The sequence below is a fragment of the Sander vitreus genome, chromosome 13 (assembly GCF_031162955.1).
Source record: "Sander vitreus isolate 19-12246 chromosome 13, sanVit1, whole genome shotgun sequence".
NCBI lineage: Eukaryota > Metazoa > Chordata > Actinopteri > Perciformes > Percidae > Sander > Sander vitreus.
In genome coordinates this window covers 13,272,705-13,300,685 of record NC_135867.1, presented here as the reverse complement: position 1 = coordinate 13,300,685, position 27,981 = coordinate 13,272,705, and the positions used below count along the sequence as shown (strand labels likewise).

Here is a 27,981-nt window from a genome sequence, read left to right as displayed (position 1 = left end):
CAGACTCACAGCAAAACAGACTCAATGATTTCCATTGTTTAATGGTCACAGTTGAAGCACATGATATAAAAGAATATTTACACTGATAGTTTAAAATACAAAAAACCCAAAGGAAAACCAGTTTTTGACAATACATCAGCATACCCAACAGCTGCTACTAAGCATGCTCCCCAAAAGTAGCAACCATACATTAAAAAAAGCCACATTAAAATTAAAAAGGGAGTAAAGTGCATGTATGACAGACTCACTGTACAGAAATTTCTGATAGACTGCAGAGCAGCTTCACTTGCCAGTCACAGGCACACTCCTAAAGTGTACAAAAGAGATAATTATTAAAAAAAACAAAAAGTACATACCCACATGGTAAAGTTGTGCTACAGTCACACTCGCACACAGACACAAACCAGATATAAAAACATGTACAGTTCCTAAAATGTCAACACTCACAATATAGACCTTTACATCCCAAAGAGAACATAGCAGAAAACTCACAAATATACACTCTGCCTTTAACTCCCAATCCCCTAACCTACTTTTTCTCCCACACAGCAATACATACATCAAATGTCTAGTTTGAGTGGCATCAGAACTGTGAGAGGACACGAAAGACAAGTTTATTTCAGTTCATCGAGCAGAGAAGTTGAAATTGTTTTTGACCAACGGAGACATTCCAGGAATCCAGAGCCTGAAGTTTGTGCAGGTCAGATGTGGTTCAGACTTACTGAGGTATTGTGTAGTCAAAACAAACATAAAAAAAAAAAACCTATGCAGCCATTTTCAGTTGATGTTCCGGTCACCAGCTCTGGATACGCCTCTCTTTGGGAGAAAACACTAATCTGTTGTGTCTGTGTTTCGACCTGAGCTCTGTGTCTTTAGATGCGCTGCTGTTAGCACAATCTATGTTTAAAAGCAGTCTCCAGACAGCAGAAATGACATGATTGGTGTTGTCAGTACTATGTACTAAGTTTATCTTTACATAGTCTCACTTTGCCAGACCCTCCTCCAAAGCGCGCTAAAGGAGAGTCAAAAACAAGAGAGTCAAATCGGGGATGGGAGGAAAACATGCTCTAGTTTAATGGCATTTCTTTAAACCAATCAGAATCGTTATGGGCGGTGCTAAACTCCGCACAGAGCCGCTGCAAAATAGTCGTGCGAGAGAAAACTCGGATTGGACAGATAGTCTAGCTAGCGGTCTCAATTTACCCTGCAGAGATCTGAGGAGCAGTCAATAGTCCTCATAAATCCACCGAATTTAAGATTCTAACACAAAGAAAGCGGAAGGAAACGGAATCCAGTGGAATTTCCTGCAGCACCAGAGCAATCCCAGAAGTGGTACGCAAAGGATATAGACTAATCTTTACATGACCATTTTGAACCAAATCTGCAGGTTTGAGAAGTATGGATGTTAAACTGATGTTGGTCAGATTAAATTACTTGTCAGATTGCACCAGCTGTATCATTTTTAAGGCAGCTACCCAGCACAACTAGCAAATATTGATGAAGAGACATGAAAGCATGAGAAGAGGAAAACAGAGGCTACCTTCCACCTAACATCAGGTCAGAGTATTGAATGAACCAACAACGATCAAGTAAATCATCAAGTTCATGATGGTGGAACCAGCAATGATGTAAAGAGAATATGTGCATGCTCAGGCATATTAACATTTGAAACAAGTTATTCATTTGAATGATTGTTTTTGCTGCTTTTCGAATGACTTCTCCTAAAATAGTTTATATACTACACAGCACTTCAAATTTGATTCCTAGTTTTAATTTCAATTGACCGGACCCTTCATAGCCTTGTCACTGTTCTTGCACTGAGAAAAGTATCTCATATCTCGGATTTCACAGAGGAAAAAAAAATGTACAGAAACTTCTTAACATATCCTTAAGGCAAGAGGCATTGGTCTATTTTGCTGAATAAATCCAACATTATGCACTTGATTTCCATTTCTCACAGGTGTGCATGATCCCTCTCTCTCTCTCTTACACACATACAGACACACTTTGTTGGTTACATGGTGTGGTAGAGCGTACTAGCAGTCCGTTTCTTAAGCCGCCTCAGAGGGTGAGTCCTTCCATATTGCTGCTTTGTTGCCATAAATGTCAGCCCAGGCAAATGCAGAGAATCTTGGTCAGAGTTAGTGAGTTGTCTTCTCTGCGGACTGGATGGTGGGGAGACTCCTGGTGAGGTTTCTCCAGCGTCAGAAAGCCTCTCCGCATCAGTCCCGAGGACTTCTAGCTGCTGGCCGGCTGAGGAAGGAGAGTTGTGGACGCGCTGTTTCTTGGACTCATCGCTAGCTGTGTGGATCAGAGGTTCTGCTGAGGACGGAGCTACAGAGAAGCGGCTGAGCTCCCACTCACTAAGGTCATTGGCTAGCAGCTCCAGACAGCCTAGTTTGGCTAGAGAGGCCGAGCGCTTCATCAGGGATGGAGGGGTCAGTCCAGCCTGGCGAATCCTTGCTTCTACCTCTTTGACCCTCTTCAAGCCAGCGCTTCCTCGCTTCCGAGTGGTTCCAGCACTGAGGCCAAAAACCTGGTCCACACATCTGGCCTTGCAGGCTCCATCCATGCTCACCTGCTGCAGGAAGGCACCCAGCTCGCACAATGTCTCCCACGTCTCCCTCATGATAACGTCACCATGAGGTCCCTCTGTGGAGTAGTCCCAGTCTGTGCTCGTCTCCAACTCTGTCACACCCTCCAAACACAGGAAGTTCACAGAGGCAAAGGGAGAATGGACAGAGCGGTGGAAAGAAGAGGAGGTAGAGAGCAATCTAGTATCGGCAGAGTGGAGTTTGTGTCCTTTTGTGCTTCCGGTATTATTTCCTAGTGCCCCCATCTCAACTACATCACCACTCTCCCTTTTAACTGGTCCAAACTTCCCATCATCCTCCTCCTGCTGCTGCTCTTCCTGCAGAGTGCCAACTTCTGACACCTGCAAGCCAATTGATGCATCCTGTGGATCTGACAATGTCACAGCATGGACTCTGGGCGGACGCCGCTGAGAGCCGGAGGAGCTGCGGGAGAGGGACGGTGGAGATGAGGAGGGTGACACAGTCTCATGCTCCTGTTTCATTTTTTGCTCCAGCTGTCGTGTGACACGCCGCACGGACCCCCTCGTCCAATCGCTGTAGAGACGAGCAGGCGCTGCCTCCTCCTCCTCCTCCTCTTTGTTTTTCACTTCCTCTTTCACATTCTCAGCTTCCTTCTGTGATAAAACATCTCCATCCTCCATTTCCTGCTTCAACTTCCTCACTTCCTGGTCCTGGGGGTCCTGAGGCTCTGTGTGCACTGCAGGCTTCAGTCCTGTGACCTGCACAGAGACGGTTATTTCCTACAAAGAAAAGAGAGATTGTTTAAAAGATAATTTAGTTTAAAAGGTAAAACAAACTTTTTAATTTATCAATAAAGTTTTTCAAAAAAAAAAGTAAAAGTAAAATGTATTCTGAAGTGACAGATACTCTGCATGGAGAGTTTCACCTTTTGCCAGCAGATGGCACCTTGGACTCAAGAAAACAAAAAGCTAAATAAACAAATGAATAATTTGACCAAATGTTACTGCTGTGAGGTCAATACACCTCCAAATGTCATAGAAATTCTAATTCTAAAAATTACTTGGATAATCTCTATAACATTGGGCATTTTACACAAGCGTAGCCTTGAAAAAAGATCAAAACATCCTATCAACATCTTACAACACTTATCTCCAAACACCCAAATGTAGACCTTCGTTGGAGCATGAGAAGAGCCTGAGCTCTGAAGAAAGTCTATGTGACCCAAAGCATAGACGATCATTTGGGTGTTGGAAATAAGTGTGCAGTAGTTTCGGAAAAGTTTTGCAACAAGCAGTAGCCTTACCTTTCTTTTCTCCTCTACCTTTCCCTCACTAGTGGAAGCCTCCTGAGGCAGTGCTTGTTCCTTGCCACAACTCTTCAGCTGGGGCGACTGCTGCACCGCAGCACAGTGAGTTTTATCATCTTGACTCATTCCCTTGAACTTTTCTCTGGCACTGAAAAAGTTAATGTGATCTGCGCTGTGGCCGATCAACACCTCCTCGTCTTGTGGAATGGCACTGGGGTAGCTGATTAATTCACTAGTTGAGGGAGGATGTGCTGCTAAACCGTCCAAAGACAAGCCACACATCTGTTGGTCACAGTCTGTTTTTTTGACAGGCACTGGTGCAGGCAGACATTGGGGTGCAGCCTTTTGTGTGCTTGGTGTTGGTATGGGCTCAGGCACTGACACTAGCATTGGTTTTATCACAGGCAGAGAGCAGGACAACATCTGTGGTTTGATAACCTCATCCATGTAGACTGGAGTTGGGGATGGGGCAGGGGAGGGGGGGAGGTGGTGAAAGGATGGAGGCGGGTGAGGCTGGCCCACTAAAACACTTTGTGCAATAGTCACCATGTCTGTCTTTTGAGGTTCAGGCACCACAGTGGCAGCCCTTGGCTGGAAGAGAGGAGGTGATGAAGGCTGCTCCTCAGAGTCACATAAGCCATTGGAGAGTGGAGGAGATAACAGAGACACAGAGCCAGCTGTGGGCTCGGGACAGGGGGAGTCCAACTGGGTGATTTGGACTTCAGCGGAATGAGCCTTAAGCCTTCGAGCTTCAGCATCGCCTGATGTAGCTGCCACCCCCTGAAAGTATGAAGAGCTGAGTTGATTGGAGTGGATGCCAGTATCAGGCTGGCTGGTGGAGTGTGTTGCTTTGCCAGTGGTGGTCGAAGTTCCCAGTGAATCCAGCAGTTCTTTCACAGAGGGATCAGACGTGCTGCTGGCCTGGTAATGGGCGTCAGAGCGACCCAGGCTATGCGGTTGGGCATGAGATTTAGACAGTGGCTCATGGTGCTCAGACAGGTCGCTGTCAGAGTGAGAACGCCACAGTTTGTTGTGCCTCTGCTTGCTGTAGGAGGGGTGGGAAGAAACATGGCAGTCACTCCTATCCTCCATGCAAATATATAAACATGCACATGTATGCTTTTAATGTCATTTGATAAGGTTATTGTGCTAAATGTGTTGTGTCACAGATAAATATGATGCTGATATGAAATGCACTTTAAAGCTACACTAATCAATATTTTTTTATTAACAATGGATCAAATGACTATGCAACTATGTTCAATAGGAAAGGGGCAGTAAAGTAGTTTGGCTGTGTGAGCCTTTTGTTTCATCCTGATGGGTGGTTTGGTTTCATTAGCCTTAGCAATCATACACTCCATGCAGTGTTGGCATCATGCTACAAACACAAATCCATATGAAATGTACTTGTGTGTGTTAATGTGGGTACCTGGCAAGCAGTATGCCCTGATACTCCTCCAGCTGTCTCATAAAAGAGGGATTAGGTTTGGTCACAGCTCGACGCTCCTTGACATAATCAAGGGCTTTTTTCAAATCCCAGCTGTGCTCCTTCATGGCGTAAGCGATCACTGTGGCTGCAGAGCGACTTATACCCATTTTACAGTGCACCAGGCACTTAGATCCAGCTTTCCTGGAGTAAATATGAAGAATCAAGCATATATCAGCATATCAGCCTACCAACAGTTCTGTAAGAGAGTTTTTCAATGGATCTAACTCCTAACAAAATGACGAGCAGATCAGAGAAAAAAAATAGAGAACATGCATTCATCAGAAACTCACTTGGCTCTAGATATAAACTTGTAGGTGTCATTCCAATAAGCAAGCAGGTCAGTGGCCTCCTCATCGTAAACACGGATGTTGTGGTACTCAAACACACCGGGGAAGAAGTTATCAATCTCCCTGGTTACATTCAGGATGTACTGAACCCTAAGTGAGAATGAGAGGAAAGATTAGAAGAAGATGAGAGAGATGATAGGATGTGCAGCGTGTTTGGATAATAGACTGAAGAATATTTTAACCCAAAAATTGAATTTAATCAAAATGATTGTTATGGTCTTATCATATAATACTTCATATGTTTACAGACGTTAATACAGTTCATACTGTGTTGTTGTTTTTGTCCCCCTTCTTACCCACTGTTCTGCAACTCCTCCAAATTGGATGCATTCCACTCAGATCCCTGTAGGAAACAAAAGCAATCCTTAGCCTAGTTCAGAGCCTTCGACTGAGCTTTTCATAATGCTTAAATCCTGTTGCAAGGCATGCCTGACATCTAAAGCGCACTCCAAACCAAACAAGAACAAAGTAATTTCAAATTTGGAGAAACTAAGAATCATACAAGACTAGGTCATATTTTGCCAGGTTCCCAGACATGGATTAAGCTTGACGTACAACCAATGTTCAAACATTTTACTTAAAAGAACTAAGAAACGTTCTCTTCTTAAGTGTTTTAATTAATTTGTGATCTAGCGGTTCTTCATCTGGTAGATTTCAGCGTAATGAGACCATCACTGTTGCCAAATGCAGCAGTGGTGCTCTGGAGGTGCAACCTACCAAGAAGACGTGATCAAAGATCTCCGTAGGACTGTCCATCTGGCCCAGAATGACAATCATCTCATTGTCAATGTACTCCTTGAACTCTCGCAGGTTGCATGTCATGTGCATTTCCAGCTCTGTTCGGATCTACAGAACACATCCAGCCAGAGAACACAGACACACGCAACAATGAAATCTCAAAACAGCAAATATAAACCTAAAATACAGACATTACATTTTCTCTCAGTGAACATTTCAGAAATAGATGCATCCGTTTGGAGCATCTACAAAAACCAGCATCTGAAGCACTGACTCACCTCTTTGCAAGTGACATTCTCAAGGTCTTTCTGCATCATAATCTCCCTCAAACTGGTTTTGATCTGACGCTCTGTCAGCTCTCTTTCTGTAGGTCTGCAGAAACAATACATATTTATAATTATATTGTCTAGGAATATAGTTTTAAAAAAGGGGGAGGGAGAAAATAAAAAGTGAAACGATATTCCATATGATCTGGATACTTACGCATCGGAGAAGAGCACGGGCGAATCGGCACGGTGGGACTGCACATCCTGCATGGTGTTCCACTCGTTGATGCGTGCCTGGTCGGAGTAGACCCTGCTTTGATAATAGCTGACCCAGGTGAGGTACAAGCTGCCTGGGAAGTAGTTGTGACAACGAGCCACCTCACATGCTTTATGGAGGGACTGGAGGGCCGACCTGTGAGTGAGCAATTGAGAGTGAAAAATGAGATTGAGAGACAGGAGATGCAGGCAAGAGAGTTTGAGATCAAGACAGAAAAAGAAACTTTCAAATAAAGGGCAGGGGCATGATTTAGATACCAAGGTGAACACATGCAAACAGTAAAAGGTCAGTTATGAATATTCATTTCTATCAAGTCGTGTGATTAATGCAGTGTGACTCACCACATGGCCTGCACAGAAACCGGCTTGAAAACATGCACTCTGCTATCAGTTGACACACTGAAACCCCTGGGAGCAAGAAGAGAGGGAGCACAGAGCAGAGAGATGAAACGAAAATGTTTAAAAAAAAAAAAAAAAAAAGACAGTCAGCCATCTTCGCAGCCTGGTGCCAAGTGTTTGTTTTCTCTGTGATTAAAACATGTAGGATATTTTCTTACCCATCTCCATCCAGATGTATCAACGTGTCGCTCCATAAGGGCAAAACCAGCCCTACAGAACATGAGCTGGGAGAGGGGGAAAAAATGAAGTCCCTATGTTACAACTTTATGGACAATATCAAAACAGGCACATATAAGCTTGTGTATTTTACTGTCCCACCTATCGACAGGACTGAAATCCATTCCCAGCACCACACTCTCCTCTGTGTCTTGACGACCATTGGTTGAGACCACCACCATGTAGCGGGTGATGGGAGTGTGGGCGCTCTCCAAACGAACCGCCTGGAGCAGAAAAAACAGTTGATGTCTTGACAACCGATTGACAACCTTAAGACTGAATTTTGTGTTTGCATTCTAGTGTGTACCCACCAGTTTGATGTTGTCCTCTGGTCTGAGGAGAGTGAACATGGTTTGCAGATGCTGCTGGATGTCTCCTGGTGAGATGAAAGTAATAAAACAAAACACCTTATATCAGTGTCTGATCAAGCACTGCAGTTATGAATAAATGACAGCTTTTTACCAACAGCACTTTTGATAGTCACACAGTCAATTGCTCTTCAGGAAGACCTTTTACCTCACCTGCATGTTTGCTGCGCAGCTGTGAGAAGCGAGAGGCAGATGAGGGAGAGGAGCCATTTCCTCGAGGTAAGAAGAGAGCAGCTCCTTTAACTGTCAGGAAACTTTCACTAATGCTGGACAGAGAGAGAAAAAATAAAGTGAGTGAGAACCACAAATGTACAGCAATAAGATCCATACAATTGGCTCCAACAAGGTGTTTTTGTGCAAATGTATAGTTTGTAGAGCTGAAACAATTAGTGTATTCATTTAATAGTTCATTTACAAAGATAATCAGCAATTACTCCCCAGTCTCAGCTTCTCAAATGTGAGGATTTTCTGCCTTTCTCCATCTTACATGACAGTAAACCAACTGTCTTTTGGTTTGGGACCATTGGTCGGACAAAACAAGAGACATAAAAACACCAGCAATTTGTCACCATTTTCTGAGAATTTAAAAATTAAACTAATTGTATGTACTGATGCTGGTGTTGTGGGGGTGATGTCTTTTTATTACCCAACTGAATGAAGCAGAAGCTTTTGTTCTTCATCATGAAAACATCTGCTGAATATTGAGTATGAGGGATTTTGTCGTCTGAAAGTTATATATAATAATAATAATAATAATAATAATAATAATAATAATAATAATAATAATAATAATGATTTAATCTTATGTTTTCTTAGAAAATACACATGCCATCCTGTACAAACAACATATACAAACAATAATGGGAGAGATTTATGTGCCTTCATGAGCTCAAGACACTTCAGTGTGCAGTTTACAACAAACAGCAGCTGGTTCCAATAACGTGCTGGCTTAACTGAACATGTTCATAAGAAGACAGGATGCACAACAGACGAAGACATATTGAGTCACAGAGGGAAAAAACAACCTGTCCAGCCATTAAACCATCCAATTCTCTTTTACACATAAACCAGCAGACCTACCTGCAGTTGTTATCTTTGTACTCAACAGGCAATTACAACTTAACTGGCTGTAGCTCTGACTTTAGTACTTTATGGCACGTAACTGAACAACTACCTGGCATTAAATTGGCATATCTAGCTACGCTAATTGGTGCTACTGCTCTCTAAACAATAGAGTGATGTAACAGACTTAAGATGCCCAACGCATTGCTTTAATTTTGACGTTGCTCTGACGTTTTTTTTTAAATCACGGCCAAAATCATAGCATGATTACACCCAATGTTCAACAAAGAGTTTTTTGGCCCTGGGATTAAGCTGCACCATTGTGTTATTAAATAATTGAGTGAATGCAGATTCACCACCAACACCAGTTATCCTTTACTGTCCATATTTGTCACTCCATACTGAAGGCAATAATAAATATAGCCCATGGCTAAGGAAGGACAATCAGAAACAGGAAGTGTCATTCTGTCACCGTCTGCTGTGAGGACGAAGGAGAGGGACAGCAGTAATTACAAAAGTGACAATTAGGCAATCCGTGACTTCAGAACGGCGGCTTTAAAAGTATCCACTTACATTTCAGAATTAGAAAAAAGGAAGTTAGACATGTGTTACATTTTTGTTTAAACAGTCTTAAACCACATCTTAAATTGCATTAAATAAAGTCTCAAACATTTGTGAAAAAAAATCATAGAAAACTGGATCTGAGACACAACATGAATGTCAGCATGTATTATTAGGCTCGTTTGAGATCAACTGCGCCTCGCCTGTAAAGTGGACGAGAGCCAATACCAGCAGCCTTCAGGCTGAACAGGAACTGACAGAAACAATATGGTCCGATTCTGATTTAATAAAATGTTATCAGACCCATATATCAGCTCCTACACAGTCTCCAGTTATTTTAATTATGACAGAGTAGCTGTTAAAATGCTCTACATGCGATCTGTTGCTGATTTTAATTAACAACACACTGTAGATGATCCGTAATCTTAACAGATTGAGTTTCTCTGACTTCTAAACGTCACTATCAGCCACACAACGTGTGTTCTGTACAGAATAAGCCTTTAAATCAAACAAATAGCAGTTAAAATCCCTCCAAATCCAAATCAATAAAAAGTTTACATAAAACGTTATGTTGAGTCGATTGTGAACCAATCAGCTGAGAGGCCGGCGTTTCCCAGCATGCTCTGAGTCCGCCTGGGTCTTGCAGTCGGTGGAGAGCAACTGCGGCGCCTGGCTCTAAAAACTGCGGCCGCCTTGATCTCGTGAGGTTATCGTTGCCCACGTGTGCATGACGTCAGAGCAAGTTGGGATCAAGTCGGACACAAATCTAACCGGCATGCATTGGGCGGCGATCGCCGGTGATCGATTCTGCGCAGATCTGGCTCATCTCGAACGAGCCTATTGTCTCCCAGTAAAAGCCTCTATGCCATGTCGCCATCTTGAGGCCAACAGCGGGATCAACAGCAACAGGGATTTTGTGCACGCCAGAAACACTGACAACATTGGCATATGACGCACCTACTTCCATATACTACCCGCATGTCATTTAATATAAATTGAATAAAGATAAACAATTTTGAAATGCGTCTTCTGGTTGCCACACTGTGTTGTGTGCCATCCTAGAAGATCCCAAATATTTTATCCTGTGTGAGGACACAGGGTGAAAGCTGAGTTTTCCTCAAGTGTAAACACGCACAAACAGACTCTACTAGACATCTTATTCAAGTAAACCATGTCTTGAGTTGGTTGATCAAACAGCCAATAAATGCCAATGTTCATTTCCAGCATTTGTTCTCTGAAGATACTTGGCTGGCAGAATAATCACATCCTTTGATTCATTAACAATCTGTCGCAGGTACACTGTGTGCCATTCCTGCTGTGCCCCCTCAAGATGCATAAAAAAGGTGGGTGAAGCAGCAGAGTGCATATAAGCAGATGAGTATGGCATCTGGCAGACATTTCACATGGAGCAAAGGGAAGGAAACGTCTTCCTGCAGCCACTGACTCTGCTGTGCTGTCATATCCTTCCCTTTAAGTCATCATGGGAAAACCACATTCCTTTGTCATATCAGATCACTGTAACCAAATATTGGAAAGCCTGGCAAATGAATATGACATGTGTCAAGACACGATATAAAAAGGGACTGTCCAAGTATGCTTCCAAGTCAAAAAAAAAAAAGGGCAACCACTCATTGATATTATAACTAGCTTACTAAACTCAATCAGACTCTAGCAGCCTTCATTAGGCATCTCACTGAGAATACAATAGCCTCAATATGTCACTGCAATTCATAGTTAAATATCTTGACACAGAAAGCCTGGGCACTAAACACAGTGTAAACTTACAGCTGATAAATTTCCCCCTGAGAGATTACGGAGTTCTCGGTGAAATAAGGTCTCATCTTCACCCCGCAGCAGGCGCAGAAGCAGCCGGCGGATGAGCTCCGTGGCGCGGTCACAACACCGGGAGGCATCGCTGCTCTGGTTGCAGGGGCAGGGCGCACAGAAGCGGGCTAGTTATCGATAGTCGCTGTGGTGGTTTTAACGGGGTCACTCCGCACTGCCAGTAAGATTAGCGTTAACGTTAGTTGTGAAAACGCAGAACGAAGTTTCACTTTGTTGTTGCTTTTAATGGACATCTAGGGTTTATGAAATTATCCCTCAAACACGATATAAAACAAGATATTTCAAAAATTGCGGTAATATAGCCTAATATTCAGAAACGGCAACGACGTTAACGTGTTGAGCACAAGCTGTAGTATATGTTTCGTTTATCTGCAGCAGGCTGCGGTAAAAAACTACCTTGGGAGGGGAGGAGACACACATGGTCCAATCGGTGAAAACAGCCGTCCGTCTAAGGCTGTATGAGGGATTATTAGTGCCACAGTGAGAAGGGGGGGAGGAAAGCATCGACAGCCATTGACAACAACATGACTTTAATTGACAACTCTTGTGTAAGAAAACTAAATTAATTCTTTGGAAAGTCATACATAAAATGACTAAAAAAAAGGACTCTACTGGCACATTGAATTTGTTAACGTGACTGACTATTCCAAAATGTATTTAGACATGAGTTTACAATAGCAGTAGGGCTGCACGATATGACCTAAAATCAAAAATCACGATTAATAGCACATTTTTACGATGGCCGACAGGGGCAAACGCCCTGAAACTTAAGAAAGCACACGCAAATAGACAAAACACAAGCAAATTAAGAAAACAACTTCATTAATTTAACAACATATGCGCAGCATTCAGCAAACGCACTGCAAATGCACACAACACAACCAAATACATAAACGCGCTGCAAATATGAAACGATGCAAAAAGAAAAGCACACAAATCCAGAAAACAAATGCAACAAAAAAACACAGCATCCAGAGTACACAACGGAAGTTCTCCAGACCTCTAGAGGGAGCAGCTAGTGGAACAGCTTGATTTTCGACCCCACGGGGAGAGAGCGCTCTGCCTTTTTATTAGAGTCGGGTATGGCTGCAGCCTGGAGAACTCTGAAGAATTATTAATAACATAATATATTAATAATATAAAGTCTATGCTCCCGTCTCATGCCCTCCTGGCTGGTGCCGTCCCCGATCTGAGTAACGTATTCTGAATACTTGGATTACTTTCACATTGAATTGCATTTTATAAGTAGGAATGCGGCCATCACATACAGCTTACTAAACAGGCCTATTCTGGTGTGTTCTTCTGTTCCAACTGGCTGAATGTGTACTTAAACAAGCAGATAGATTTTTGTATTTGTAGTCCCGAACTGCATACTACAAAAATCTAACTGCAATCTAAGCTACCATGAGCTAATTTTAGCTAGCGTTAGCTAACATGTCAAACTGGGCTAGTCTTTCAACGGCTCTGGGGCTAGTAAATCAGCATGTAGGAGAATGTAAAGTCGCACGTCAACTATAAAATAGCAAGGTGACCAGTAAAACTACAGCAGACGACTACCCTTGGCTAAAAATAACTTACTTTAAGATGCTTCTTCAGGTTGGAGGTGGAGTAATTTGGACGCTGAAAGGAAGTTGGTTTCTGCAGTGCACAGTTATATTTCGTTCTCCCTTCTCTTTCTTTAATGTGAAATGCTGTTTGAATTTCCAAGATAGAAACACATTCCTGCCCTGGCTCTGTTGTGCCGGTTCCGACTCCATCTCTACCTCTATCAGTGATCACGCAAATAGCTCACTTTTTCGTTTTCATATTGGGGCTTCTGGGAAATGCATGGAGTTGCGAGAGTGAATAAACCCGTGAAACAGAAGTATCGTCATGTAATCCATTGATTTGAACAATGTAACTGTATTCTAAATACCAACTATTTAAACTGTAACTGTAACGGAATCCAGTTACTCATAATTTGTATTCTGAATACGTAACGCCGCTACATGTATTCCGTTACTCCCCAACACTGCAGATGTCTTACTTACAACACGTTGGAGTTAGCAAAGCAGTTTTGTGTTTATATGTGCGAGCGAGATTTATTCAGATTGATAAATCCCACGGTAAATTGGCTGGTTTACTAAACAGGGAGGGACTATAAATCCTGTCTGTTTTTTGTATTTCAAGAGCGAATTGCTCCACAATATGAATACAGATTGATCACTTATTTTGTTGGTATCACAATATTACACTTGAGGAGGCCTATAGGCTACTTCAGTAATGCGCCTTTCGGACCTCGAAATTAAACCCTCTGATATAATATGGCTTAAACAAACGTCAACGTTAAATGCTGATGCAGTTTTAAATGTTTTATTTATTTACAGACGTCTCTGCTGATTGAGTATCACCTGTGACCTGAGCCGAGACACACCCACCAAACGAGAGAAAACATATCTATGCAGCTGCTCCCTCTAGAGGTCTGGAGAACTTCCGTTGTGTACTCTGGATGCTGCGTTTTTTTGTTGCATTTGTTTTCTGGGTTTGTCTGCTTTTCTTTTTGCATCATTTTTTATTTGCAGTTCGTTTATGTATTTGGTTGTGTTGTGTGAATTTGCAGTGCATTTGCTGAATACTGCGCATGTGTTGTTAAATTAATGAAGTTGTTTTCTTAATTTGCTTGCGTTTCGTCTATTTGCGTGTGTTTTCTTAAGTTTCAGGGCGTTTGCCCCTGTCGGCCATCGTACATTTTACCTCGATAGTGATGAACGATAATTTAAAAAAAATGTGATTCAACGACGGACACTGCGTTTTTTAATTTAAGTTTTAAAAAACGTCTTTTGCATGCTAAAAATGTAAATAGGCTATACAATCTATTTCTTAATTGCTTATTGCTAATTAACTTGTTAGTCCTAACTTTGAACCAGCAAGTTGCGTTTTAAGCTCCTCCTCTTTCTGCTTATGGAGAGCTACGTGACACATGTAACTATATGGATGAGGACCGGCGAGTTAAACCGGCCATCCGAGAGTATACCAGGCCGACACACAGCTGCCTTCTCTAGGAAGTAAACGTAACGTCTGGATGAATGCCACTTCCAGCACTACTTGAGGTACAGATTTTGGCTGTTTTGTAATTGCAATAAACGGATAAAAAGTATGCCAAAATAACAAAATCATGAATTTGTAAAAAGTCTGAATTCATACTTTATCAGGTCTGTCCACAAGACGACAAGCAAAACAACCTTTTAAAATGCTTCTTTTCTGAATGAAGTTCAGTGAATGATTTTGAGCTTTGTGTTAGGACAAGTAAAACCAGCTCTCTTTTTTTAGCTTGAAGAAGCTGTGGTTGGTCATATCAGTGACGTTAAAGGGGAACTGGTGTCTTTTAACCTGGACCCTATTTCCCCACAACACAAAAATTGGTAACAATTTTTGAAATTGAAATCGAGCTGGGCTACAATGTAATCCTATGGGGCAATTACTCACTCTCAATGCACTTAAGCTTCTGCACCTTAGTCAACAGGCCACAGCTTTCCAGCCTGCCAGCCTCATACAAATAACATTGTATAAACTAACAATCATACATAAACTAGCAATCCCTTAACCTTCAACTTTAGACTAAAATTATGTTCAGTTTCATGAACTACACAACATGACATGGCTTTCTCTATTTCAGCAGATATAAAGACAGTCTCTATTTGCCAGAAGAGGGTCTTCTAGTTATAGGATAGTGTAATTTTTGTCAATAACTTCTAACCCAACTGACAATTTTCTCTCTCTCTCATGGTAATGACAACATCAGAACTTAGCTTCCATGACAACACTCGCAACACAAAGCATTAATTAATCCCCATACCCAGAGGGGCATCCTCTAGAGAGTGTGGGCCACAGCCTTACACTTGTGATGTCTGTAACGAAGTTGTGTAACCAACTCTAGGTCTGTACCTTTAGGGAAAATTTCACCAGAGTCTGAGACACCTGACACCTTAATGTGCCGCCGCTTCTAGCAACAGCAAAACAACACAACGGAAAAAGGATTGAGAAATCAAAAAGGAGACTTCAGGGGACCTGTGAACTGAGGAGAAACTTGACCTTAGACTTGGTTACGCTGCTTGTTGATGCCTCGTGGTTTCAATTTATAGGATAGATTACAATCTGGGGGTGAATACGTGGCAACCACCTGACTGCTCATTCATATCACAGGATAAACAACAACAACTGCAGTGTGGTGTTTTTCTGTTAGGTCCATCTGTGGCCTGTTTAATACTGCATAAGCTGTGTGTTTTTGTATACTTATATGCGGTCCTTGATCAATCAGCCAGGGGTGTGATTCAGTAGCAAGATGAAGTAGGTTAAGTGGGTCGATTTACTCCATGATGTTACAGACGTTGACCTCCTCTTAGTGGTTTAACATATCAAAGCATGTACACTTGATGGTGTAACAATACTGTCAAGCATTAAAGGAGATATACAGCAGACAGTCAGGAGTTTAGTGTAAGCATATACACAGTGAATGTTAAAGCGGACAATAGAAACACTAATGAGTAGGGCTGGGTATCCTTCAAAAATGTTCGATACCAGTACCGATACCAATTCTGTGACTTTGATACAGGTTGCTAAACAATACTTTTTTCGATACCAATTTTATAAAACCATTACAAAAATTACATTACGGCACAAAACTTTATTTATTTTTCAGCCCTGTCTCTGTGCGCAACATAGTTTTTTCTGCGTGTTTCTACAACATGTAACATTAGACAGCCAATCAAACATTACTAGATCTTGATAGAAGCATGCTGCATGCTTATTGGCTCACTGACGCTGATGAGATACTTTACAGGCAATTCGGTCCGTGCCTAAAAAGTATTGAATTCGGTACCCAGCCCTACTAATGAGACTTATACTCATCAGGAGGCCTTCATCACTGACTGACAGTAGCTGTTTAATCTGACAGTTACCCAATCAACACCTCTGCTTCCTGTTCAACTCTCCTTGCCCCACCACAGCCTCAGACTGACTTTCTTCTAGAGCTGGCTGATATGGAACAAATCAGATATCACAATATTTTTCAACAAATACCTCAATGTCGATATTGCAGCGATATTGTAGGGTTGACTATTGGTGCGTTCACAAAATACTAACACAAGGAGAGTTTTGATAAATAATCACCAATAATGCGGATACAATGACCAAGATATCTACGATATCCAAAATCTAAGACAATATCTAGCCTCATATATCGATATAATATCAATATATTGCCCAGCCCTACTTTCTTCTCACATTAACCCTGCAAAATCACCTCCGTCTCTTTATATTTTTTCTTTAACTGGTCTCGTCAATTAAGGAAATATCTGTTACAAAGGCATTATAGGTCTAGCTACAGTCCTGGGCCATAATCCTGTTCTCCAACCCTGTCCATGGACTCTCAACAACCCATATACACTTGTTTGAGGTGTTGGACCCATCTCTCAAGTTCCACCTCACTGTTCTCTCATTTGACTGCTGAAATTCACACCGTCCAATGACAAGCAGTGAAGGCCAGGATGTGGTTGTTACATGCATACATACACTGGACACTCCTCTGTTGCTCTGCTGTCTCCAAGTCAAGTAAACAAACACAAAGGCATATAATATAATAATACAGCACACCAATGGCTACTCAGTACTTTGCTTCATCTATGGATTTGAAGCATACAAACACCTTCAATACACACACACACACACACACACACACACACACACACACACACACACACACACACACACACGATTGATTAGCTTCTATTTAATGAGCAGTTAAGTCTTGTATGTATTATGGAAGACAGGAAGTCAATCTGAATATTTACAGTCTAAATAATCTTTCAAACAATATTAGATTACATCACAGTGAGTAAAAATGATTTATTGGGTCTTAGAGGCACAAAAACTAAACTGTAAGGTAAATGGAAATGAGTAGAAAAAACAGGGGCTATTAAATCAAAATAATCCAAATGATTCCACTTTTCCCCCATCTGACTAAATAATTATGTAGATTATAAAAGACCAGAAATAGGTGTCATAATAAATTTCTCTTTCTCCTGTTGTTCCTCCAGTGACATTGCTGCTTCAACTGATGTCACTATTCTGCTGATGTCACTGACTTTAAATCAGCAGCTCTGCAGTAGGCCCTGCTTACACAGAGACAGACAGACTACATCACTAAAGCCTAAAACAGTCCGAATGAATATCACTACCTGTGTCAGAGATGAGCTCTGCAGCAGAGGCTGGTTTTTACGGCGTGACAGCCACAGACATAGGCAGTTAGGAACATTAATTCAGTGTTTCAGTGGGCAGGCTCGATTTTATGGAAACGTTTTTGCCTCTTTGCCCAGACACCTGAGACCATCAGGATATGAATTCACTTCATTTAAAGCTTGGACTTAAAGACACAATGGAATGAAATGAAGAATACATTACAAGTTTAATCCTGTGTCCCTGTGTTATTTGTACATGTATCTCTTGCCACAATTATGCTAAATATTTGGGTCAAAATCATTTGAGTATTTTTTTATAACAAAATCCCTCTTTTATCTTCCTGTAAAACAAATGTATCCAATCAAATGTGATTTGGGGTGACTAGCTAACCCCGCCCATAGCAAAACCCCTGACTTGATCGTTAGCTAGTGTGGGTAAGCAAAGCAATAGTATAGTTATTATAGTAGGAGGTGTGTGTCAGCTGGCAAAAACTTCTACTGAAGAATGTAGTTGAGGTCTACTTTATTCATTTAATCCTTGATATCCTCCTTCTAGTCCAGCAATGCTGGTGAGGGCCGTGGGGGAAGGTGAACAGTTTATTGATGGTAATGGCACTAGACAAATGTTAAACAAATAAAATTAGCTTTTTGATTTTGAGAAATATAACTTAAATCCATTACTTGCTGTGCATTGGTAGTTGGAACTACAGCAAAGGTGACTTATGGTGTTTTTCCATTACATGGTACCTGTTCGACTCGCCTCGCCTTTTTTGGTTTTCCATTACGAAAAAAAGTTCCTGGTACCTGCTAACAGGTACTTTTTTTAGTATCACCTCTGTCAAGGTTCCAAGCGAGCTGAGGCGATACCAAAAGGTGACGTGGAAAGCTGCAGACTACTGATTGGTTAGAGAGAATCATCACTAATCACTGCGTCACCATTGCTAGCGACAGACGGGGGTGTCCTGACCAAAACCCGCCATTTTTAAATAGTTTTTTTTTTGCTGCCTCCAGCTTCTTTTGAAACAAAATTTGTCTTCTGCGGCGTCGCTATGACGACCAGCCACGCTCGCCTCAGGCATGAGGTGGTACTAAATCTGCAATGGAAAATGCAGGACGGGCACCGCGGCCGAGTCAAGTCGAGCCGAGTAGAGTAGAGCTGGTACTAGCAGTGGGTAAGCGGCAAAAGTGTGTAGAGCTGCACTTGATGTGATGTCTTACATAATTATTGTGTGTGAACAGCTATGGAAATGTCAATAGGTAATGTTTTGAAAGAAAAGTAGTCAGCCACTACCCAGAGCAATAAGACTGACTAGCAGCATATAGACAGCAAGTTCAAACAACAGTAAATTAATCATCATCCAACAACACTCCACCATTCAGATGGCTAACAATTTACAGTATCTCCGGGCCTCTGCAGCCTGTATAATTTGGTATACTATACACAGCTCCTCACTGGTATAAAAGCAATTCAAAGAGGTTATTCTGAAGTCAAGACAAGGCCCAGCTCCTCACTAGGAACTCGATATTCATATGCTCCTTTGAAAAAAAATGTAATGGCATGTCCATACAAGTAACAAGGTCATAGTGTTACATTTTCCATAGAGGACCCCTGCTTTCCAGTGAAACCGTCACATTTAGCCAAATGTGTATTTGATTGAAAGGAGCACATTAATGGTCAAATAATCTCAGGATTTAGAAACAACACATTTAAAATAATATTAGTTTACAAAATACAGTAAAACAAAATGACATCTGATCCGACACCTATCTTAGTGCAAACACACAGAGCCACTATGTGAATATAGATTTCACTCCCAGCTGCACAAATACAGAAAGCCCTCTCAGCTGGATGGCACAGAGCTCCAATGACCAGACAGACACAGACTGGCGCTCTGACTTTGGGAGGGGCTACTAATCTGCCCCTGGATCCTCTGACCCAAATACACAGACCTGACACACAGGGAGCGTACTGCCCTCTAATGGACAGCTAGCGAGCCAGTTAATTATCTCGTACATGAGAGGATTTCGTACTTTATTTAAGGGCAAAATAAAACAAAGATAAAAGTAAGAGTGTACTGCAACTAATCTTCACTGGTATCATGTGTATCTAGAACAAATAAACACAGTAAGCTCTAAACGGAAATTGCTGAATGCTGGTGGACTAAAACCAGTTGCAAATGGTGGTTAAGTGAAACAGGATAAACCAGATTCCAACTCCAGTACAATGCCAGAGGCAACAAGGGACAGCCCAGGATTGTGAGGCTACAATAGCAGAGCAGCTCTTTGTATCAGTAAAGGAAGTGCTTCTTCAGGTACAGTCTATTTTCTCTCCAGTTGGTCTAGGTCGGGCCATGTTGAGGTCAGGGGCAGCAACATAACAGGCCCTCTGATCAGACACTTCAGTCAATGCCCATTGTCTCTTTATCTACTCGGCCTGGCACTACATCTCCAGTACAATGTCACTGTGATCCAAACTCCTGGTTTATGAAAATCCCACTGCACATCATATTTGAGGGGTAGCAGGAAGAAGTGATTTTTGTGCTGAGGTCACTGAAGGAAAGATGATGAAGCTTTTTCTGAGACAGAGCAGGTGTTGCTGCACAATATCTTTCAATATCTTTACTTACCTCCTCGGCTGAGAGCGGCGGTCATCCTCCCCACTACCGGACTCCTGAAGAGGTCAAATGAGAAAATGACATTTACTAATGTGTAATAAAGCACATGATTTGACTTTCAACAATTGAGCTTGGAGATAGGGACACAACATAACATTAAAATCAACATTATTTGGATGTTGTAGCATTATAATCATTGCATATATATCCAAAATCCCACTCTTTTAGACATTTTATCTAGAGTCTTTCATTTTGAATGTGTTTTTATAATTCATTTTGATCATCTAATTGTGTATAACTCAATTTACATCACAATATTATTTAAAAAGATTACATACAAGCTATTATCAGCAATGTCAAAACATTCCTCTTAGAACTTATTTTTTGCTAAAGCAGGAAATAGCTGATACTGTATGTATAAGCATAATTTTGATCTTGCAGAATTTAATAGATTTTATGATGCTCTGTAATGGACTGTAACTTCTTTTATAAAAGTGCGTTATTATTAAAACACACACACATATACATATACACATATATATATATATATATACACACACATACACACACACATACATACATACATACATATATATAGTACTGTGCAAATGTTTTAGGCAGGTATGAAACAATGCTGTAAACTAAGAATGCTTTCAAAAATGGAAGTGTTAATAGTTTATTTTCATCAATTAACAAAATGCAGTGAATGAACAGAAGAGAAATCTAAATCAAATCAATATTTGGTGTGACCACCCTTTGCCTTCAAGACAGCATCAATTCTTCTAGGTACACTTGCACAACGTTTTTGAAGGAACTCGGCAGGTAGGTTATTCCAAACATCTTGGAGAACTAACCACAGATCTTCTGTGGATGTAGGCTTCCTCAAATCCTTCTCTCTTAATGTTATCCCAGACAGACTCGATGATGCTGAGATCAGGGCTCTGTGGGGGCCATGCCATCACTTCCAGGACTTCTTGTTCTTCTTTACACTGAAGATAGTTCTTAATGACCTTGGCTGTATGTTTGGGGTTGTTGTCCTGCTGCAGAATAAATTTGGGGCCAATCATACGCCTCCCTGATGGTATTGCATGATGGATAAGTATCTGCCTGTATTTCTCAGCATTAATCCTGACCAAATCTCCAACTCCATTTGCAGAAATACAGCCCCAAACTTGCAAGGAACCTCCACCATGCTTCACCGTTTTATGCAGACACTCATTATTGTACCGCTCTGCAGCCCTTCGGCGAACAACCTGCCTTATGCTACAGCCAAATATTTCTAATTTTGACTCATCAGTCCAGAGCACCTGCTGCCATTTTTCTGCACCCCAGTTCCTATGTTTTCGTGCATAGTTGAGTTGCTTGGCCTTGTTTCTATGTCGGAGGTATGGCTTTTTGGCTGCAACTCTTCCATGAAGACCACTCCTGGCCAGACTTCTCCAGACAGTAGATGGGTGTACCTGGGTCCCACTGGTTTCTGCCAGTTCTGAGCTGATGGCACTACTGGACATCTTCCGATTTCGAAGGGAAATAAGCTTGATGTGTTTTTCATCTGCTGCACTAAGTTTCCTTGGCCAACCACTGCGTCTACGATCCTCAAAGTTCCCTGACTTTTTGCAAGTGTACCTATAAGAATTGATGCTGGTTTGAAGGCAAAGGGTAGTTAACACCAAATATTGATGTGATTTAGATGTTTTTTTGGTCGCTCACTTTGCATTTTGTAAATTGATAAAAATAAACAATTATTTATATTTTTGAAAGCATTCATAGTTTACATCATTTTTTCCACACCTGCCTTTTGCACAGTACTGTGTGTGTATATATATATATATATATATATATATATATATATATATATATATATATATATATATATATAGCAAAGTCTCACTCACTCAAATCAGTGAGACCATAATCAAAAAACAAGTAGTGAGACAAAATATAAATGAATAAAGTCCCACTGTAAAACAACAAAAACAGTAGCTTGTGCATTTCCAAACTCACAAGAACACACACATATACATGCACAAACACATTAAAAGTGCAACCAGCATCCAGCACAGTATTCAGTACTGCCGGAGCAGAGAGCTGCGGTGCAGAGAGACGGGGGTAAGCAGAGTTCAGTTTCAACTCAATTTGCGCACTCTCCAGGAAAATGACCTCAGTCTGTTTTTAGGTGTGGCCGGTGAGAGAATAACACATTCACACATAAAAACAAGCAGGAAGGGAGGAGAATAATTGAAGAGAGAATAATTGACAAATCCAAATCACATTGTGGAATATGAAGCTTTGCTAAATGAGAGGGCTAAGGATTAGTGGCAGATTAACACCTGGCACTTATCGTGCAGGGACTGGTACTTATCTTGTTTACGCTGTATGTAGGCTTTAAAGGGGTGATTGAATGATTATATAGGGTATTTTACACTGTTCCTTAAGGTCTCCTAATAGGGTATGTAACATTGGTTGGGCTGAAAATTGCCCGAATGCTATTCGATGCTATTTTATTAGGCCCTTAACTACCCTGTGAATATAGCTCTATTTGGAACAAGAGCTTATCTTCCAAATATGGTATGCTCATGAATATTTAGATGAGCTGCGCGCTGATTGGTTTGAGCGAACCACATAGAAACACATTGGAGACGAGACAGCAGGTCTCATATTTCAGACACGGCAAAGTTATACGTCGTTTGTCGGGCTATTTTGTTATTAAATTCACTTCTGAGACTTTTTTAAGCGAGAAATCAACTATATAAAGCTCAAATATGGGCCGTTTTACGAAAATTGATGGCTAATTGCAAATTTGGTAAGACGTGTCGGACTTTAGCTAGGAGCTCCACACAGTCTTACAAGAAAGCGGAAACCTCTATACCCGGTGAAAGTCACCGTTTCCCTGGGTACTGGACTACTGGAATACTCGGGGCTTCGCAGAGCTCCGTGGAGCTGGCTGGCTGCCAGCATAACTAGAGTAGCTATATTTACAGTTTGAATTTCGTCACGCCATTTATATAACATCTACCCCAAGGTCTTATAAAGCTAACAATGGTGTCCGATTTCAATTTAATGAATTTTTGTGAACATTAGGGGATTTGTTAGCTGCGACTGTCCCTTCAATCCTAGGGATTGATAGAGCTCCATCCAGCCGCAGGCTCTATCAATGACACTCGCGGAGAAGAGGCGTTTATTTCCCCGATCGTTTGTTTAAATAACTCAATACACATATCCATTATAAGATTAACTGGAACCTGTGGTAAGAGATTGCTGGCGTAACAAGCTCGCTGACCGCCCTCTCACTCACACACACCGGCCATTTAGCAGGAAGAGGGGAGCTGCAGGCCCTGGAGCTCTGTCAGGGCAGCGGCGTTTGGTAGTCCATTAACCCAAAAAACGGTGACTTTGCGCAGGTATGGAGCACCGCGGGTTGCCTGCCATGACGGAGCTCCATCTACCTCACAGCAGGCCCGGGGTCTGTGAAGGAAGGCGGCCCGGGCGGCGAGGCAGCAACACAGGCAGCACCGGCCGCTGAACTCCGACACACAGTCGGACAAAATTTGCAATTAGCCATAAATTTTCGTAAAATGGCCCATATTTGTTCTCTACATAGTTGATTTCTCGCATAAAAAAGTCTCAGAAGTGAATTTAGTGGTAAAATAGCAGATGAACAATGTATACAATTTCTGAGATCTGCGCGACCTATTAAAAAGACTAAGCTGACCTCAGATCAGTGGTGTAGCCTATGTAAATGTTTGGGCGTGACAAAGATAGAGACTAGAGCCAAATGAGGAGGAGCCGCCGAGTTGACGTCAACTAGGCGGCTCGTTGAGATTCGCCCGTTTTCAGAGGCAGTTTCAAATTGTGAGATTTGCAGAGGAAAGAGGTGTCAATGGGATTTTGAGGTTCTATGTATGTCCTAGTTACCCACTAAACTGTCATTATTCAACTATGACAAGGTAAAATCGGTTTTGCATTCAATCACCCCTTTAACAAAATTACAAAACCATTAAAAGCTTCATAAAAGAAAGAAGTGGATGACAGGTTGATGAGCACAGACAAAAAGATAAACTTGTGCAGAGTTGCCTCAATGTGTTTTGCTCTGACCGAAGCTGATAATATGGATGAAAAATCAAATCACAGTACTTCTTTAAATCTGTGAATGCACAGCAATGTTTAATGTAGCCAATGCTAATTGTGTGCAATGTATATGTGTATTTATTTTCCGGTGCGAGTGTGACACAGTATAGAATTGTTAAGTTTTGGACTTGTTATTGTTAAAGCAAAGTAGGGAAGGGTCTGGATACCAAAATGTACTGCCAGATCTTGTGACACTGTTGCAGAACCTCTCTTAGCCACAATATCCAAAGCAGGTTTCCAATGTAGGCTCTCCAACTCAATAGCACAAGAGGTATTTCAAAAAAGATCTTGGATTGTTGAACACCTCGTGTAAAGTATGTGACGCTGGAACCAATGTGTCCAAAAGGGTTTCTGCATTCAGATTCTTGATTGTATATGTAAAGCAACCATGAGAATGAGTAAGGGGATATCTCTGAAAAAAATATTTTAATTCATTTGTACTGTAAACTACATAGTAGTGGAGTTTATATTTTAGGTCGCAAGATTCGACAGAGTTTCAGCTGTTGTGTCCTACATTGTGACATATTACCCAAACTTTGTTTGGATGAGAAAACACACTTAGATTTTACATATATGGAAATGTGAGAGGGTTTTTCCAAAGCTTATGGAAATGTGTAGTCTGAATGTGCAGGCTGGGCAGGGATCTGCAGGACAGGAGACAAGTCTGTGCTGCACTGGGAGTCACAAGATACAACATAGAGTCACCGGATTAAAACTAGTATAGGCTTTTCCCCTAAAGGCAAAACGTTTAGTACACTGTGTGTGTTTTCCTAACAGACACTCTTATTACGAGCCGACACACACTAGTGAGGCTGGACAGGTCCAACATAAGGTTCAAGTAAAGATGGTGGAGAAAAAACAGCTAGCAGGCACCTCATGAGAGACTTTACACAAGACTACACACCACACACCACACACGCCTGTGCAATGCGTTATCACTGTATGTGTGTGCGGGTTGCAACTTGAAAGCATATTTCCACAAGATGACGCTTCACATCCGTCACCACCTCTGTCTGCCTCACCTTGCTAAATTACACATACTGTATGCATATCTTCTTCCTCTACTTTTAAAGCTCCTGTTGTGATGATAGTATTTCTGGCTCGCCATCACATCTCTAACATAAGTCAAAGGATAGAAACTATATCTAACTAACTTACTTTGACTTCTTACTAAGTTTGTCGACTCAAAAGTATCAATACTTTTTCGATACCACCTGTTTAAAACAAGTGCAATCTCCATTAATTATACATGCGATTGTATAGAACGTTACGAAGCAATAAAAAAAAACAGATCTACAATCAGATGTTCAACCCAAGGCTGCACAGATTAAACAACATTAGTGAAAACAAAAAAAAAATACTTACATAATATTAATAATAATACCAGTATAAAGAATGTGTGTTTAAAATTCTGGTATTGTGACAACCTTACTTTGTACTCCTTGATGTGGATTGCTACTGATGTAGACAATCTAAACATTGTTGTTTCATCTACTCTTGGACTGGATGACAGAACTAATCACCTAAAATGTGTGTGTGTGTGTACAAAGCAAGACAGTTATCCTTATGCCTACTAACAGAACCGGTTATACTCAGAGAATACAAAAAGGTGTGAAGAATAAGGTCCCTTTCAAGACCACAGTCACAAAAATAGTTTGTGACTGACATTCTTGGTAAAAAAAATAACTTGACAGCAGTTTGTAATTTGGGACATAGTTAAGTAAAGTAACACATTTTTACCCACACATTTTAATCTTCTACTGGGTTCAACATGCAAGGAAACAGATGAAACCGTCTTTTCTTATTGTGCAGCATTTTTGGCCAACCAGTAATTTGATTTTACTGTAGGGTTGGGCATATACTGTGTGAAGCAAGACAAAGTTGTCAACAATTAAAGATTTTGCTATAATGTTTATATTCACTAATACCGTGATAGTTATCCCTTACATGTTTTAGGCCATTGTGGGCAAAGTTGCAAATAAATAAGTAGGACTGCCTTATGACATTGGATTTTTTAACTTGATTTGTCAGGTATTCAATTAAAAAGCAGACACTGCTAGTGTCTAGTCATTTCATTCATGAACACTTTATCACAATATAGCCTATATATCAACGTCACAATTTAAAAGTATATATACATAATCCTTGATACTGGATTTTTTTTCATATTGGCCACTCACATCTTCCTGTTAATTTAATATACCCATATTATAGAAGTTACGTACAGTAACATTGGCTAATCAACCATCACTGGGAAGTAAAGCAGATCAACATTTATCACTCCACTCTGACGAAAAAAAGGACGACTCAATTGAAGAAACGCTGTTGACAATATGCACAGCGGAACTGACACAGGAATGAAGTTGTGTGAACAGAGAACAGCATTAGAATAGGACACAGAGAGGGTATGCTTGTATATAACTTCCTGATTGTCCGGCGGGATTCCCTGCTTCTGTAAAAACAAGACACAACGCAGAAAGAATAGCAACAGGAAAACCACCTGCTCCTCTGCTTTGCATGGGTACATGCCTGCCTGCCTTCACTCACTCACACACACACACACACACACACACACACACACACACACACACACACACACACACACACACGAAAAGAGAGGCAGGCAGCGAGGCACGTAGAGAAACGTGCATGCAGACAGGAAAGGATCGGGAGATAGTCTGGGGAGGAGAAAGACAAACTGTTTACATGTAAACACGGTTGTTGACGTGTCTGTCTCACGCAAGTTGACGCGATAACGCAAGAGTAAATACCTGCATTCATGCGTGTCACAAGGCGCTTATTAGGAGCGGATGCATGATATAATTCTTGGTAGATAGCTTAAATACAATTTTGCAACTAACATCCATTAGTTAGCTAGCAGTATAATTTGCTGTCACAATGGCTAACAGATAAACCTAACAATTTCCACCACACTATCGATAAAAGTCAGTAACGTTAACGGTTAATAACGTTAGCGTTAACTGCCAGTTGAATCTTTGAACTCGCGGAACTTAAATGTGCAGTTACAGGAACCACAGTGAGTGGAGGCAGAAGGGGAAGCTGTCATTTGCTCGAAGAATACGGTTTTCAAAAAGCAATAACAAAACATTTCACGAGTAACGACACTATTAATGTAACTGAAAATGATGAGCAGCTATGTTTCACGCATGCGCAGGAGTACAAAGGCCATGCACTTTATGACAGTCCGCAGCCGACAAAAAGACAGCGGAAATGAAGCTTCAAATCTCCTTTGATAGCAAAGAGACTTTGGTTTGGTGGTGGTGACAGTGGTAGTGGAGGAAGGTTCAATAAAGACAGCTCTTACCGAAACACAGGGGCTGGAGCTGGTGCTGGGGGTCGGTGAACGCTGCACGGTAACCAGCGCCATTCAGCGACCGGGAAGCGGACAACTGAGATGAAGCAACAGCGGCGAGACGAGCATAATTGATTTGAGGGGGAGAAACCCCAGCTGAACCCGGGTTGTTGGTCTTCTCTCGTTTTTCCTTGCTCTTTCTCTCTGACCGTAGTCTATTTGACTAGCTAGCTACTCCCCGGCTGTTTCCTCTGTCAGCGCCAACTGCGCATGCGCAGCTTG

At 41.4% G+C, this 27,981-nt stretch overlaps 1 protein-coding gene across 2 annotated transcripts; it reads right to left on the bottom strand.

The window, feature by feature from the left end:
• Positions 1-25: 25 nt before the first annotated feature.
• ssh2b (slingshot protein phosphatase 2b) lies at positions 26-27,981 on the bottom strand. Of its 2 annotated transcripts, XM_078265349.1 has the most exons (15): positions 27,712-27,981; positions 20,271-20,314; positions 8,114-8,226; positions 7,904-7,968; positions 7,695-7,816; positions 7,535-7,600; positions 7,320-7,385; positions 6,919-7,113; positions 6,714-6,807; positions 6,415-6,543; positions 5,994-6,040; positions 5,641-5,787; positions 5,291-5,491; positions 3,859-4,906; positions 26-3,334 (listed from the first exon to the last, which is right to left on the bottom strand). In XM_078265349.1, exons 1-15 carry the CDS (start codon positions 27,772-27,774, stop codon positions 2,015-2,017), a joined length of 3,720 nt encoding a protein of 1,239 aa, XP_078121475.1. In that variant the 5' UTR covers positions 27,775-27,981; the 3' UTR covers positions 26-2,014. The 2 variants fall into 2 exon arrangements, with proteins under 2 accessions (XP_078121475.1, XP_078121474.1); XM_078265348.1 differs by lacking the exons at positions 20,271-20,314; positions 27,712-27,981 and adding an exon at positions 11,369-11,768.